Source organism: Aspergillus caelatus (assembly GCF_009193585.1).
Source record: "Aspergillus caelatus strain CBS 763.97 unplaced genomic scaffold BDV27scaffold_71, whole genome shotgun sequence".
Lineage (NCBI taxonomy): Eukaryota > Fungi > Ascomycota > Eurotiomycetes > Eurotiales > Aspergillaceae > Aspergillus > Aspergillus caelatus.
The window spans coordinates 87,033-102,287 of NW_022475334.1; the positions used below are offsets into that span (position 1 = coordinate 87,033).

At 48.6% G+C, this 15,255-nt stretch overlaps 4 protein-coding genes across 4 annotated transcripts; all 4 read right to left on the reverse strand.

The window, feature by feature from the left end:
* Positions 1–1,072: 1,072 nt before the first annotated feature.
* BDV27DRAFT_127096 (DUF3433 domain-containing protein) lies at positions 1,073–5,557 on the reverse strand. Its single transcript, XM_032066686.1, has 4 exons — positions 5,384–5,557; positions 4,553–5,331; positions 4,053–4,499; positions 1,073–3,998 (listed from the first exon to the last, which is right to left on the reverse strand). The coding sequence occupies exons 2-4, from the start codon at positions 4,902–4,904 to the stop codon at positions 1,189–1,191; spliced, it is 3,609 nt and encodes a 1,202-aa protein (XP_031928404.1). The 5' UTR covers positions 4,905–5,331; positions 5,384–5,557; the 3' UTR covers positions 1,073–1,188.
* A 297-nt stretch (positions 5,558–5,854) lies between these two features.
* BDV27DRAFT_105464 (putative allergen Asp F4-like) lies at positions 5,855–7,151 on the reverse strand. Its single transcript, XM_032064385.1, has one exon. It carries the CDS (start codon positions 6,977–6,979, stop codon positions 5,897–5,899), a length of 1,083 nt encoding a protein of 360 aa, XP_031928405.1. The 5' UTR covers positions 6,980–7,151; the 3' UTR covers positions 5,855–5,896.
* Positions 7,152–8,628: 1,477 nt separating this feature from the next.
* Positions 8,629–10,620, reverse strand: BDV27DRAFT_171745 (HET domain-containing protein; the record flags this gene model as incomplete). Its single annotated transcript, XM_032075682.1, has 1 exon — positions 8,629–10,620. Exon 1 carries the CDS (start codon positions 10,571–10,573, stop codon positions 8,630–8,632), a length of 1,944 nt encoding a protein of 647 aa, XP_031928406.1. The 5' UTR covers positions 10,574–10,620.
* A 1,818-nt stretch (positions 10,621–12,438) lies between these two features.
* BDV27DRAFT_105483 (pepsin-like aspartic protease) lies at positions 12,439–14,388 on the reverse strand. Its single transcript, XM_032064386.1, has 3 exons — positions 13,944–14,388; positions 13,557–13,878; positions 12,439–13,499 (listed from the first exon to the last, which is right to left on the reverse strand). The coding sequence occupies exons 1-3, from the start codon at positions 14,118–14,120 to the stop codon at positions 12,538–12,540; spliced, it is 1,461 nt and encodes a 486-aa protein (XP_031928407.1). The 5' UTR covers positions 14,121–14,388; the 3' UTR covers positions 12,439–12,537.
* Positions 14,389–15,255: the final 867 nt, after the last annotated feature.

Sequence of the window (15,255 nt, forward strand, 5' to 3'; positions counted from 1 at the left end):
AATTCCCAGAGCAACCACAAAGGGCCAAAAGTCTAAAGATAGACGCAAGGCGCAAGGGATCCTGAACCCTTAGCCCTTAGACCCCCTCCCCCCGAAACTCACTGTGAGCCGAAGAAATCTGGGGAAGCTTCGGAAAAGAGGGCAGTTAAGGTGAGGCTGATCGTCGGGTTGGCATCTTCACCATTGGATCTTTACCTCCGATTCTGTGGAGCCGCCAAGTCGACTAACAACTGGCGGTCTAGGGCTGTGCACAAAAAGTCACACACAATGCATGGTTCTAAGCCTCCTGCATTTTGGACCGATATGACATTTGGGCGCACACAAGCTACCGGGCTGATGCTGCTGTGTGATGCTGCGATGTGATCTTGTTGGCCCGATCTCGGGTCCCCACTGGGTTCCGGCTTTGTCTGCCTCTTAGTCCCACGGTGAGATGCATTAGGCATACTGTTACTCCCTTTATTGGTCCCTTCGGTAATGGAAACACAGAAGAACCACTGCCACCGCCATAATTCCATGCAACCATGGTTCCACCTCCAATCGGGGTCATCAGGTCTCAAAACAACAAAGAACCAGGATACCAATTCTGACGGCAGGTTTGGCTTGGCATATCCCTACTGCCCGTGCATTATTACTATCTTTAGTCTGACAGCAAAAGGCTGGGGACAGATATGAAAGCGTGATATGGCCAAGTCAGGATTAACTACATGGCTGTGCACTGAGTCAGCCTATCAAAAGCCCTCCGGCGGCTGACATCGACTATAGCGTGTAGGGCTCGGCAGTCGGCCTGATCAATGAATATACGATGTCAGGTGGGCCTGACAGCGTCAATATCGACAGCAGATACACGCTTGTCCCAATGCAACTGTATTCTGTCTAATTTTGGGATTCACTAGAGATGTAGCCATGCTACGTTGGCGAATGTTCCCCAAGCTCTCAAGGCGTACCAGCTCAAGAACATAATCAATGGCGACCGGGAAATACTCGGGATGTTAGTCTTGGCTCTTAGGGGGCTGGTTCAGTGAGGTTGGGGGCGATATTGGCGTAGAAACTATAGCAGGGAGACAGGAATAAATTCGCGTCCTTATCAATCATAAATACATTATGTCAAAATTTATAGTCGTATCACGCTATCATTAAGAGTCGTAATCATATGAAGTACAAGGAAATGAAACAGGAAATGTATCGCATCTATTCCTCCGGCCGCCCAATATCAATCGCAAACCGCGTCCCTTCCCACCATCCCAGACCAAACATTAACCCATTGAAAACTCCCCGTTTCACCAACTCGGTATCGTCGCACCATTCTGATCCAGGCGGGATCACGTCCGACTTCAGCATTTCGGAGCCGGCCAACAACGTCGCAGCCCCAGCGATGCTACATGGGTTCACCGGAATCACCTCCCTCTGACGCACCAGGTAGAATGCTACCAGAATACAGAGAGTCATGGCGGCCAGAAACCCTTCGAGGATCCGAGTAGAAACCGCACTTTGCTTGAGACGGACACGCGTTGGATCGACAACCGTCCCCTGGTAGCTCGCCTCCTTCTCTAACGGCAGTCGGGAGTTTCCGTTCATGCTTTGAGCCATAAGAACACGATAGAGATGCTGTGTGGCATCGATCACGGCAGGTAACCGGTCCACCTGTTCAAGATCCGTAACGGTCAAAGTCTTCTGATCTTGCATCATGGCGGTGAAGACGTTATCAAATCCATCGTACGCAGAGAGCGCGTTACTCGTGGGTAAGAATAAATCAAAGTCTAACTGTGATGCAAGGCTGTCGGCGAACCGCCGACGTGAGGACTCGTCCGGCGTGGCTGACTGGATCTTGTACCCCGGAACGGTGAATGTTGTATCCACATCGACTTCATCAACGTACGGGAAACATGTGAACCCACGTATGCCGTCGGTGTCGGTGGAATTAGGATTGCTCATTGTCCCGTATAGCCCCACTAACTTCGGACACTCTGGCTTTTCATTTATTATATCTGTAACCTGAAACGTGCCAAAGGTAGTGCCGTTGTAAGTTGTGGAGTTCACTGGGAGAGTCATCGTGAAATACTCGATCTTAGTCTTGTTGTCCAGTTTCCGGCTAGTAGTCCAACATTCACCCCCGAGAGACAAGGACACTGACATCATGGAAGCAAGTGTGTATGAATTTGTTTCCAAAATCTGGCTCGCCTCAAGGGCTGTACAGTTGAGACCAGCACGGAGAGCAGGGAATGTCAGTTCAAGAGTGCTGTCAGTAGTAGAGCTCTGGTTTGTGGGCTTATATGTGGTATCATCTTTCACATCCGTGAGCGTATTTTCATTGAGAACCGGAAGTACTACTTCATCATACGTCCAGTCTGGATATGAGAGATTGGCCCCAACGACAAGAGCTCCGGTAAGGCCTATCCCTTTCTGTCCTGAGTGGTAAGCTTGAGGATCCACGGTTGAGTTAAATGAGTCGTTTCTCATGATAGACACTGCCCGCACATAGCTAGCAGCTTCGGTAGAATACAAACCGCTCGCGGCGATTGTCAAACAAGGTGCCAGAATCATAGTCAGTGCAGTAGTGAAAATTGCATACTTTCTTTTAACTAATGCACTCCAAAGGGCATGCATTGTGAGTTTCGACAGGTAATTGTCCATCAAGCCTTCCTGTGCTGTCAACCCGCCTCGCCTCAGCTCCAAGTAGGGCTGGACAACCTGAGTGGAGAAGTGGTTGCATTCGAAAAGAGCCTGTATCAACAGCATTATAAATGCAGGGATATATACCCAGGTGTAGCGAATATAACCATCGGATGTGATATCAGCCAAGCCATTTCGTTTCTGGGAGATCTGGTAGGCGGTCTCTAGGCCCGCAATGACAAGAAGGGGGACAGCCAAAGTAAGGATTCGCCAACCCAACGACATTGCGAGAGGTTTCCACCAGGATATCTGGCTAGACGCTTCGGCAGCACGAAAGTCCTCTTTCGCATCATGCTGGGTGACGATACTAAAGCTTCGTTGGCCGTCAATGTTGGCAATCTCCGAGGTGAATAGACCGCCAGCCAGCGATGATTTCATATCCGGTCTATTCTTAATACCAGAAAGTCGACGAGATATGTCAGGGCTTCGGGCCAATATCGTTGCCATACCAGAGATTGTGCCAGGGTCTCGAGGGGTGCATTTGGCCGGTCTCCACACCCACATCGCCCCCGCCACCAAAACCAAAAGCGCCGACGCGGCTTCCATGAGTCGAACTGACAATTCTCTTACAAGAAGCATCTCTGTGGATGCCGAATATACGCCACTGAATGGCTTATTCGCAGGGTTCATGAGGTATTCTCTTGCTAACTGTGCAGTGATTGCATTATAAACTGGACGAGATATAGCCTCCAAGTGCGCCGCGTCCAGTAAGGGCTCAAAATTGTCCGCAGATGAAACAGTAGCAATTCGGTAAAAGGGGTCGAGATAGTTATTATCCGGGTCGGCTAAGTTGGCAGCGAGGCCACCATTCAACTGGATCAGGGTGCCCACAGCGTTATCTGCAGCTGCCAGCGTAGAAAGCAAGCCAGAGACTACATCGACCGCTGATACATTTGGAATTGTATGGTTGGACGTGGCCGCCTTGTCAGTGGAGTTGATCCCTGCGACACTTTGATTGCTTTTAAACAATGAGACCAAGCCTGGTGATATCGTGTACGTAGGCTCACAAACAAGGGACTGAACCTGTGCACTGTTATTCAACCAGTGGGCAGCAGCGAAAATCACTCGGTCAGTGTTAATGTCATCATTCGAGGTGGCACACCTCTCGGAGAAGACGTTCGCATGCCATCCACCCACAGCAGAAGTGCTTCTTTTGAATGCGTTGAACTGGTACTGTGGGCATTCCGGGGTACTTAAAGTCAAGTTGAATAGTGTTTGTTCACAATGCTTGGTTTCGCATCCCTGAGTCCAGTTTTTGACCGTTGCTATTTTACAGCTGAGATCAGTGGAGAACATATCCACCGTGCCGGAGAGAATCGTGTTCGAAGCTATATTGAAGTTAAAAAATCTGTGGCCTTCCGAGACATGATGCCTTGACCTACCTGATGGTGTATTGGATCCGTGGAAAGGGGTAAACGCATACTTGTCCGTGGTTCCGACGGGATGGGGGAGATTGAGAAATTTATTGCCGACAACGGTCAGCGCAGCATTGCTATCAACGTCCTCACTGCTATAGCCCGTGCCGCTAAACGTCGCTTCCGCTCTTAATTCGGTGTGGACATTGCTGACGTGGACATTTTGAAGCATGAACAGGCCTGTCGAAGCGACCGTCAGCAGCTTCAGGAGCAGGGTTCCGAGAACTGCGATGGCAACGACCCAATGACAGTGCTTCAAGGCCCTGAACAAAGTGACTACGTTCCAGTCCGAAACATAATCTAGTAGCAAAGTCTGCGATGCCGGTCTTGGGGTTTGGCCCATGAGTTTCCATGGCATGAGTTGCTTCGTGCGGTACTCCACCTGTCCCCAGATTCCGGCCACGATAATTAGTACTTCGCAAGATGTCAGCAGGGTTCCCATCACATTTGTGAGAACAATAGCCTACCAGCAGTTGGACCGTACGTCCAGAGATAACGGTACTTTGCATCACTCGCACTAATACCATTGTTTTTGGTTGACACGCTATAAAGCACTTGGACTACTATCAGGATGGCAATAAAGAGCGTCGCAAATGCGACGAAGGCCCACGGGCGGAGGACAGTTGGGGTCCACAGCTGGGATGAACTGCCACCGTTTTTATCGGGGCCATGATAACTGGCCGTTAGCGTGTCATTTTCTCGACTAGGATCGGTATCCCTGTGTTCCTCGGACTGCACTTGAACCAACGTATGATTTTTGGAGCCCGGATTGAATCGCCTGGCGAGCCTCTCGCCTATGGAATTTTTAAATTCCAGCATTGCGTCCGTGACGGTTCAGTCCTCGGAAGACATGCATTCGCACAAGTTATTATGTACCAGTCCTTAGAGCCTCAGCGGAGACAGTGACAAGGCGAAGAGAGGGGCAGGACTTGAGGTTAAAATAAAAATCGCGAGGCTGAGCGCTGCAAGGCTGGCGACATTCTTTGCCCATCAATGCGAGCCGTGCACTCCAAGTGACTAACGACGTGCGACCGCATTGGCCGTTTCATCTGGCATTTCCCGTGTTAGTGGGCCGTTGGGGGCCATTTGGCAGCCAGGATTATACGACCATGTCAATCCTTCCCTCTCTGGAGTCTCTCTACCTCGTCAGAACTTTGATGTGCATTCATGATGCCTTTTATAGAACGGACCAGACTTTCGCTGCGGAAATGCGGGAGGCTCCGTCTGGAGACTCGCACATCAACCGCTATCTAAAATCTTTAGCGTTGTTCTGTCAGCATTTGGTCGGCACTTGGTACAATTTTAATTCTTATTCTTCTAACCACGTTGGTCCTCGGGGAGAGTAATTAAGAAAATAATGCAGAAGAAGCCTTCGTTCCACCATATTGAAAAAGGAAGAGGGATATGACATGAAGTACAGAGTAGGATGGGAATGTGCAAGAGATGAAGAAAGTGGGCAGTATGTGGTGACCGCCCAAGATACTATGTTAGGATATATATATCCGAGCAACCACAAATACTGGTGGAGAATTACCCTAACATTGTCTTAAAATATACCCTAGATGATAGTCTAATATACACATCCAAAGTTTTTTTTTTTTTTTTTATTTTTTTAACCCTACTAGGCAAGGACCTCCGAAACATCATGTGTTCCAACGCGCCAAGAAGCGGGAAGCGAAAAAGAGACTTGGGATCTGGAAAACCCGGATAACATTCGCGAACAAATGAGATCAGATATATCTATCCATCCATATATATACACTCCTCCGATTGACAAGCTATATATATACATGTCTATGCATATTTACAAATCATGCGCTATAATCCAGAACGGCCACCAAGCGCACCGAATCTGTGTTGAGCGAACCGCCAATGCCGTCCACCGCGGCCTCCGCCTTGGTATACGCGTTGGTCACCGTTGATGCGCCAGAAGTGATCGTTGAGCAGGTCTCTCCGTTGTGGTTACAGATCTTCATTCCCTGAACGGTCTGTCCAGCCGCCTGCGCCTGAATAGCTGAGACATCCCATCCAGACCAGCCGTCGTTGATCGTGCTTCCGAAGTCGAACTCTCCCCAGGTGCATGAGTATCCGCCGTATTCATCCGTGGGGAGCGACGACCCCTTCGCCGCACCCCAACCCCCTTGCGAGTCCTCGTCGAAGGCGACGTACTTCGTTTCGCCGGCGCCCAGGGTGAAGTTCAGAGCCGAGTGACCGTACCAGCCGTCCATCTTGCCATCGGGGCCGATCTTGTTCCAGATAACGACGGTCCAGTCGTCCGTGTTGCTGCCGGTAAACTGGACGACATACCTGTATTGGTATGCGGTACTGGCGCTCACTTCGATGATGTTGCTTCCCCAGGGGCTGCCAACGTTGCCGCTATACTCGATGCCGCTGCCACTAGAGTTGGTGCGCGTTCCGAATCCACTAGTGGAGAACTCTCCACTGGAGGGCGTCGATGTCCAGCTGGTGGATCCTCCTGAGACGGTGGTGCTGGCCGCTGGAGTGCTGGTTGGTGCGGTGCTCTCTGCAATGGGGACAAGAGAGGTTGCAGCGGCGGAGACTCCAATGCTGGCGCCGAGGTTAATGCTAATGACATCTTCGTGGGTATCCGCGGGGGTGACTTCGGCTGGTGCTGCCGTAACGGTAGTGGTGCTGCTGCTGGTGGCTGGGACAGGGGTTTCGGCCACGGGTTTACCGGTAATAGTAGTGGTGACGGTAACGACATCCAGGTCGACGACGGTTTTAACTTCCAAATCTCTGGCGTTCAGATCCGCTCTTGGAGCCTGCAGATCTGGATGGGCGGGATGGTGTTTGTGCCGACGCTGGTGGCCATGGAGGCGAGCCAGGCCCGAGTCGGCAATGGCAACAAACAAAAGGAATGACTTCCACTGCATGGTGGTTGTGATCAAAATAAAGGAGCGTTAGTAGACCAGCTAAAAAGGAGCGAGAAACTATCCAAGCTAAACGATCAAGAGTCCAGAAGCGAGCGCGTTGCACGGTGTATATAACGCTGCCAGTCGACAGACAATTCCCCAAGTTTTCCGTACTAAGTGGAGTCCGATAAATCAATCGTCAGCACCTAGACCCAATATCCATGATGAGGTGAGGGCCAAGGCTTGTCGTTGCGTTTCGAATCACACCGTCGGGAGGACTAATCGTAGTGTCAATTGGATAGCCCCAAGTCGGACAGCTAAACGAACACCATCTGAAACGCTCGCAAGTCATTCTAAGGATAAAAATGGGTGGCCACCTCTGGCAGACACACGTCTTGTGGCTTCCAGTGGCATCTAGCGCGTGTTGGTTGTTGATGTTCTCCACAATCTTACACTCAGGCACGAACATGCCATTCGTCTCTACGCAACGGCACCCCTTGCGTCGTCACCTTCTTCGACCGGTCGACGTATATTTTGTCCATGCTTTAGCCATGTGTCCCGCGAATCAGAAACCTTCGTCGCTGGTGACCCAGTGTACTGTCACATCGAGTCATGTCGGGATTGGTTGTGGCATCTTCTGGCGCAACATTGTGGCTCTCCGGCTAGCATAGTTCATGGGTGGGGTGACCAAATCAGAGGTCCAGACGATTCGACGCATTAGCAAAAGCTTGTCACGGCCCAGGCAGACAGATTCCTGAGCCACGGAAGTTACTCGCGGCTGCGAATTAGGAGCTGAGATGTGGTGCCTCTTTCCCTTGTTTACTATGACAGTCGGAGATCTCAGATCGATCAGCAGCACGTGTGGCGCATACTGATTCAGTTCGCGATTCACATAGGTATTTCTCCAAGACGCGATTGAAGAAGTCGAGAATTTGTGTTAACAAAGAACTCGACTAAAGAAACGAACATAAGCCGAAAAATCGGGGCTAATAAACAGTGGGTCCGGCATACGTATACGCGCCTCGACTCGACATCCTCAGCCACCAATCGATGAACTGCACACTAAGCGCTCATTAGTAGTAGTACTAGTAGTCGGATGGAACTGTTATCAATACGGAGATTGGGATTACGAACACATCACTGGAGAGCGCTATTCGTTTAATTCTTTACTTCACCGTATGGTCTTAACTTTTGTGGTACTTAGTAAATTGGCTTTCTATTCATTTGGTACCCTCCCGATGGATCTCTCCCGTATCGTTTGTCGCGTCACAGCTAAAACGGCGTATTTCCATACATTAAAATCATGGTATCATGTATCACGCGTGTATCATGGCTGCCCTGCTTACTCTAGACTTTCTAGATTGTTTCTCAAAGTCTAAGCCAGGAACACAAGCATGTACACAGTTAATTTATTATTAACAAATTTTGGCAGTGATACAAGATGTTTTGGATTTTTCATGAACTCACAGCTCAGTTAATAACGCTCCCATGTCTATCTATCACTATATCTAGTTCTTGAGCATGCCCACAGGGGAAGAAAAAAAAAAAAAAAAAAAAAGGGGGACAAGGCAGAAAAAGAAGAAGAGGAACACAGCTGTGCTAGTCTGGCCCCGTATATAGTTGGCAAATGCACTTCCTAAACGATGGGATGCTTTCTACATGGTTTTCTTTCTACACTATCTCGATATCTGTAAATTTGGTATCAGCTTGTAATGCCTCCCCCTGCATGAACCCATGGATATACGCCCCTCCGACGAGCCTATACACATGTCGTTGACTGGTTTCTCGCAAGATGAGCGGGATCCGTGAGCCAGCCACAATCCACACAGAATCATTTTCTCTAACAGATGTTGTAGCGAGGCCCAGGTAGTTATTGTTGGTTCGTACCAGCCTTGTCTGGGTAGAATAGTTTAAGCGGACTTCGTAATCGCCCGTAAGGGGAGGATCGCTGCTGTTGGTTTGCTTGAGTAAGGCGCTGCGATCTGAATCGTTTAACAAGCTTGTGCTTTGTTTCTCTATGACATATAGAAAAAGACCAGACTGGTCCGAGGCGCCCAGGTGGTCGATCTTCTCTAGAAAGTGCTTTTTCTCCGTAGATGGGGGCTCATCTCTCCATCGCGAAACTAGCTCCCCAAGCCAACTGGAAAATGCAAACTTAAAATTATCTGCTGCCGGGTGCTGTGCTGGTTGAGAGTTAGGCCCAGCTGTATCGGTGATAAGGGTCCTCCAGAATACTTCAGTGCTTGGCTGTCCGGTGTGGTACTTGGGAGGAAGAGCTGATAAGATAGAAATCCAACCTGGAAAATACGCGAGACCCTTATGATTGATCGCGTCTTCCTTGGACTCGCCAACTTGAACGATTCTGTCAAGTTTTAAGCCACGGACGACTAGGGATTTATTTGATTCATCAATTCTAAGAAACCGGGGTAGGCTTGCCGCAGCAGCGAATCTTGTGTACCCGGTAATTCCAAGGCCCAAGCCCTTTTCGCATGACCAGTCAGGAACCCAGGATGGGAGGTCCTCTATGTGTTGAAAATCCTGCCCCTCTGCGTGAGCAAGGAGTAATAGATCATTTGTGTCTTCCAATATCTGGATCGCCGTAGAGACATAGACGTCAGCAGTGGATCGGCCCTTGTAGACGGGTCGGAGACGCATCTTATCTTTTGCGTGGTCTCCCAGGAGACCAAGCAAGGCATATACTTTGTCCCTTGGATCAGAGCATTGAAATCGCCGCGCCTTGATAAGTATGGATAATAAATCACAGCCTTTCCCTGAAGACACCATCTTACGGTTTGAGTTAAGGTATAGTGGCAGGGTGTGAGTTGAATCGACTCGGGCTTTTCGGTCGTGTGCATTCATATTTGACGCCCGTTTCCAAGGCGTCAGTGTTAGAATTCTGGAAACACGAGCAATATGGTCCCAGTCGAGAAAATATTCACCACAAATGACTAATATCCTCTTCGCCAGAGCCACCTCTTGAATAATCCAAGCTCGTTTGAAGTAGTTGCGCCTCCACAGTTGTTTCATTGAATTCCATGCCCAATCACTGGAAAGAGGACGTCGAAAGTCCACGATATCCTCAGCGCCTACATTTCTCGCTACAATCTGCTTGAGATTGTCTTCAGAAAGGGATCCCACAGTCCTGATGAGGGAGAAAGCGTCCTCAGTGTATATGTCCTTTTCGCCCAGCCAGGCAATGACCATGTCCGCGGATCGGTAAACTGATGCCATAGAACTGACTTGGCTGGCTCTCTCTATCTGGTCTTCCTGGTTGATACAAATAGAATCAACCCAAAAATTCTGCGAACACAACTCGCGGTCGCGACGTACTCTTTGTAGGAAGTCGTAGAGGTTTTTAGTGACCAGGATAGTGTTCCCGTTGCATCTAATATAATGTGTTGCGCGGCTTGTGATACCTTCGTCTGCTGCTTCGGATGTCGGGGGACCCCAAGTATATGAGAGACAAATGTAGCCAGGGTGCTCTTTTATGTTTACAGTATGCAGGATACAATGAATCCATTGATCTTCGCCTATCTCTGGCTGGACTGTCAATAGTCTAAACTCGCCTTCACCACTCAGCCTAGAGGTATAGAGTTGACCAAAAGAAGTCGACATTGCAGGTGATGATTACTTTCAAACGCGATATAGCCCCCTCAAAAGAGACCAGAAATAAATAAATAATAAAAATAATAAAGAATATGTCAGGAGTCAAAAGGGTCGTGTCATATTGTGCTGCTACTGTAGTTGTTGATTGCATATTGAGACTTCCGGTTGGGTAGAGGTGGGGTAAGATGTGTCTTGGTATTTACATACAATACCGAACCATGACAATGTGAAACAAGCCTCTGCCCTGTACTTTACCGACCCAAAAATCATTCACTATTCTTGCCCCTCTATTTTGGTCCCCAGTGATAGGGCTATGGTGGTCATATGTCACCACGCACCACGAATCCAGTCCACAGTCCACCCTTTCCTAGGGTTTATAAGACGTGACTCATCAACAACTTGGCCGCTATTATTCTCTATACAATTAGAAACATCCTCTAATGGGGGTTGGGGGCGATATTCTATTACTTTCCGTGGAAAGGTCGATGACATCCATGGATCCATGCCTGTCACTAGCCTATCATACTTATAGTTTGTGATCTTATGTTAACTACAGTCATCCTTAATATCCTCTTCACCTCTGACATGTTTCATAATCTAGCCAATACAATCTGTGGTGTCTGGACTCTGCACAGGGTTGTCAATTTCTTCGTGGAGTGTGAACCCACCATCACAGTTCTACCCGTAGCATTCGACCTGTCGATGTCGATGTTGACACCTCGTTTTGGGTGTGTCTCTGCATATAGAGACAATCAAACGGACATGCTGTTAGCATATCTTAATAGCCAAGTACCGTGCTGAGGATTAAAGAGAAAGGGAAGAGAAGTAAAGATACAATGAAGTGAGGGGATTATATATCTACCATATTGCTGGGACAACTGAATGACTGCAACACTAAACGGATCTTCAAAACGAAAAGTATGGCCTCGATACTGCTAAATAAGGTTTGTTATGTTCAAATATAGTCGGATTGTCTATATAGCTTTTCATGTAAGCAATTGTTTTACAATGGATGTAAACGGCAAAATCCTACCTGATCTTTTCTGACTACTGATTTATCCGGAATATATTACCCTAGTCCTCAAACCCATGATCAGACTGGTTCCCTCCGAACTATTCTCATCCACCTCAGGGCTCAAAAAATACCCATACTTCCGTAATACCCTTATCCATAACCCTTTCCTTGTAAAAGGTTACTACACAACAATCACCCCGCCTTGCGCTTCATTCCCCTAGATCTTCTTCTGGATTACTTCCGAGTTAAGGAGGATTTCTTTTCAATGGGCGATGTAGTGGATGGTGAAGGGTGTAAAGTCCTGGGGTAGTTGGGGCGAGCATGATAAAGGATGTGTGTGTGTGTGTGTGTGTGTGTGTGTGTGTGTGTGTGTTTTGCACTGTTGGGCGAGGACGGAGAGGAATGGTTCTGGTGAGGGGTTTGAAGCTGGGGTGGTAAGCTAGGGCGTTTTCACGAGGTGGGTGTATTGTTTTCCTTTTCTTTCTTTCTTTATTATTTATTTGTTTATTTATTTTTTTGCCCCTGTTGTTGTTCGTGTGAGTTGGGATCAACAGATATGGTGGTGGAGGGTTGTTGGGTGTCTATGAATTAATTGAAGTCGGGATGTGATTCTGAGCTTATAGTTTGTTGTGTGGGGTATAATTAATTAATTAATCGATCAATCAATCATTCAAAATCGTCTGGGGTGCTTTTCGTGGCGGAGATAGGACAAGACACTTTTGAGTGAGTATCTATGGGGCTCATGTGGATTTTATAGAATAGTTTGGCTACGAACGAAGTGTGACCAGTAAACCTGTAAATCTATGTCGTCGTTTTACTTTTAAACATGGTATATGTACAGAAATGTCCAGTTAAGTATTATACAATGCGATATCTCCAACTTCAACGGCTATTAATCATGCAATCTATAAGGTCAGTAACAATCCAGTATGCATCCTCCAGCCAAAAAGAAAAATCATTACAAGGCAAGAAGAAGACCAGCACCCGCGAGGCCAGAGAGAAGATGTCTCGTGTTGCCGGTGGGTAAGGCTGCCATGCCGCTCGAGGATGAGGTCTCAGCGGCACCAGAATTCGAGCTAGTAGCAGTGGCTTTCGTGCCACCCACCGTGACGGTATGGAGAATATCAGTGGCGGATGCAACGGTAGCCGAGGTGACAGGGGACTCCACCGGGGTGGCGCCGGGCACGGCACTGGTGCCGGTGCCGATCTCCAGAATGTCATCTTTACCGGGAGAGAAGTTCGTGTTGGCAAGAGAGACCTCGTTGTTACCGAGGTCATATACGACGTAGGCGCTGCGGAGGAAGGTGTCTCCCAAGATATACATAGCGTCCAGGCCGTCTCCGCCGGGGACAACACCGAAGGCGCAGGTTCCCTCAGGGAAGTCCTCGGCAACCGCGTTAAGAACCAGCTCACTAATTCCGACGGAGATGGTGGCGCCGGAGAAGTCGAAATTCACGGTATAATCCTTTTCCATGAGGTCGCAGTCAACATATGCTAGTCCATCGTCCTCAAGGAAGGTAGCGTCGAACTTTTTGTAGAGCTCCTCGACGAGCGAGTCGGGCAGATATGTCAAGGTGGTACCCGAATCAAGCAGCACCACTATAGGCATCTGAGTGGAGTAGTCATCGGACTCCTTGCCGTGTTCCACGGAAAAGCCGGTCAAGGTAACGGCTAGATAGGAATACCCTCTAATAGTGCGCACGATGGGGATAGTCTGGAGTTCGCCTTTGTACTTGGCCTTGTTAACGCCGCCGAAGAGTATAGACCCACGACTCGCTTGGGGATCATTTAGCCACAGGCTGTAGGCGGGCGATTTAATGGCCCCACTATTGACCAGAGCTTGGGGGAGATTGGCGTATGTTTTGCCTTCAGATGTAGCTTCGTCGGTGAGAGTGTCATAAGATACACCGACGATACCCTCTGATGAGTGAAAACACGGTTAGCGAGGGATATAACAAATACTAACGGAGAACCTACGTGTGATCGTAGTAGATTCGGCAACGCCAAATTGCATATCATCAACGTGCACATCACCCAGACCGAGTTTATCAGTGGCATAGTAACCGTAGGCGTTTGTGCCATCGCCGTAGGTTGCATTGAAATCAACATCCAGGCTCTTGTATGTCGAGGATGCGTCGGGGTCGTACAGGCCAAAAGGTTTGCACGGATCCGTCCGGGATGAACAATAGGACGAGTTGGCGACATTTACCCAGAGGTCACTGCTGCCAGTATCCAAAGCGACCGCAAATTGCTGCGCTGGCGTTCCCAGCGTCAGGTTTAGGATATAAAAACTGTCATACTATCAAACTGTATTAGTCATATTTCATCGGTGCTGAGAAACATGGACCTGGATCGGGAACATACGTAGTTGATAAGTGGCAAGTTCAGCGTCGAATCTCTTTTCTTCAGTCCCCCGGCATGTTGCCTACGCTCAATAGGCAGCTCGATGGTGGCCGGAGTATCGCGTCTGTGTAGCGAGAGGGCATCCACACATGACAAGGCAGTTAAAGCAACTGGTAGGAATGATGGGCCCAACATCATGAAATCAACAAAGCCCACACTTTCTCTGGGCTTTGTACACAACTTCTCTGATGGATGAGGAGAAGGGCGGGGTGGTGGGCAAGGCTTATAAGTTGAAATTGTTGCCTCCACTTATTCCACTTGGTATTCCACTTATGACACCGGATGGGGCGGAAACCCCGAGAGGTAGTATTTGGGCGAGATGCAAATTTCCATAGCTCCCACCTAGGGTGAATAGCGTATATGCAATATTGACCGTTGGAGTAGGACAGCCAGTCACCTGCGATATAGAACACCAGTGGTCCAGGGCTAAGCAATGCATGGCAAGGCAGCGAACCAGTCAGGCAGAAGCCGGATCACCGGCGCCAAAGTCTTAGCAAGCGAGACATTATAGCAGGGATTAGTCCGTGCTAGTTCGAACAGGGTCTCATTCCGAGCCAGTGATCCAATTGTAGCCTTCCCCTGATCAATTATGTTGGCCGTACTAACCGAGTGATCCGGAGTGTAAGTGGATTAGTGGATATGAACATAGGCATCCCGATTGGGCGATTTGCCCTATCTTCTGGAGACAACCCACGATCAAAGAATCACAACTGGATTGACAGTTTCAGCCTTGTCCCCTTTTCTACTTTTGAAGACTCAGGATTCAGGAACACTTTCCAAACTAGGAAAATGAAGCTAAGTCGGCAGTCAAACAGAGATTTTTTTTTTTTCTCCATGGTTCAATAGTTGTGGGTCAGCTAATCTCCCATTCGGATAAAACTCTGAGACAAGCTTAACGCGCCGAAAACTTGGCTGTCCTCATAGGCTGACATGCACTTAGCCATCTTGGCATTGTATAAGTACGAGATAACTGTCTTGAAAGTCCCCGGCAGCGTTGAAGGAACTAAATAAATTATCGCCGCCTACATCTTTTAAGGGGCGGCTTGCAATCTCCCAGATGAGGTCAGATTCTTAACCATAAAGCTCTAAACTGCTGAAACAGGTTGATCAGCCTCCCTATCCAGCACTCAAGAAATTGGAAGTGAGGCTACTGTTTACCCTGGGCGCACCATTGACTTAGCGTTATTGAGACAAGGCCTTCCGTGGTACCTTAGAAGCATCACAATTACCAAGAATCCGACCAGGATACTGTTTTTTGATCAAACAACAGTAC

Coding starts and splice junctions, on each gene's coding strand:
- BDV27DRAFT_105464 (XM_032064385.1), bottom strand. CDS start 6,979: ATGCAGTGGAAGTCATTCCTTTTGTTTGTTGCCATTGCCGACTCGGGC.
- BDV27DRAFT_105483 (XM_032064386.1), bottom strand. CDS start 14,120: ATGATGTTGGGCCCATCATTCCTACCAGTTGCTTTAACTGCCTTGTCA. Junction 13,879..13,943: donor ACTTGCCACTTATCAACTAC/GTATGTTCCCGA, acceptor ACAGTTTGATAG/TATGACAGTTTTTATATCCT. Junction 13,500..13,556: donor CGAATCTACTACGATCACAC/GTAGGTTCTCCG, acceptor TTCACTCATCAG/AGGGTATCGTCGGTGTATCT.
- BDV27DRAFT_127096 (XM_032066686.1), bottom strand. CDS start 4,904: ATGCTGGAATTTAAAAATTCCATAGGCGAGAGGCTCGCCAGGCGATTC. Junction 4,500..4,552: donor GACGTACGGTCCAACTGCTG/GTAGGCTATTGT, acceptor CATCTTGCGAAG/TACTAATTATCGTGGCCGGA. Junction 3,999..4,052: donor CGGATCCAATACACCATCAG/GTAGGTCAAGGC, acceptor ACTTCAATATAG/CTTCGAACACGATTCTCTCC.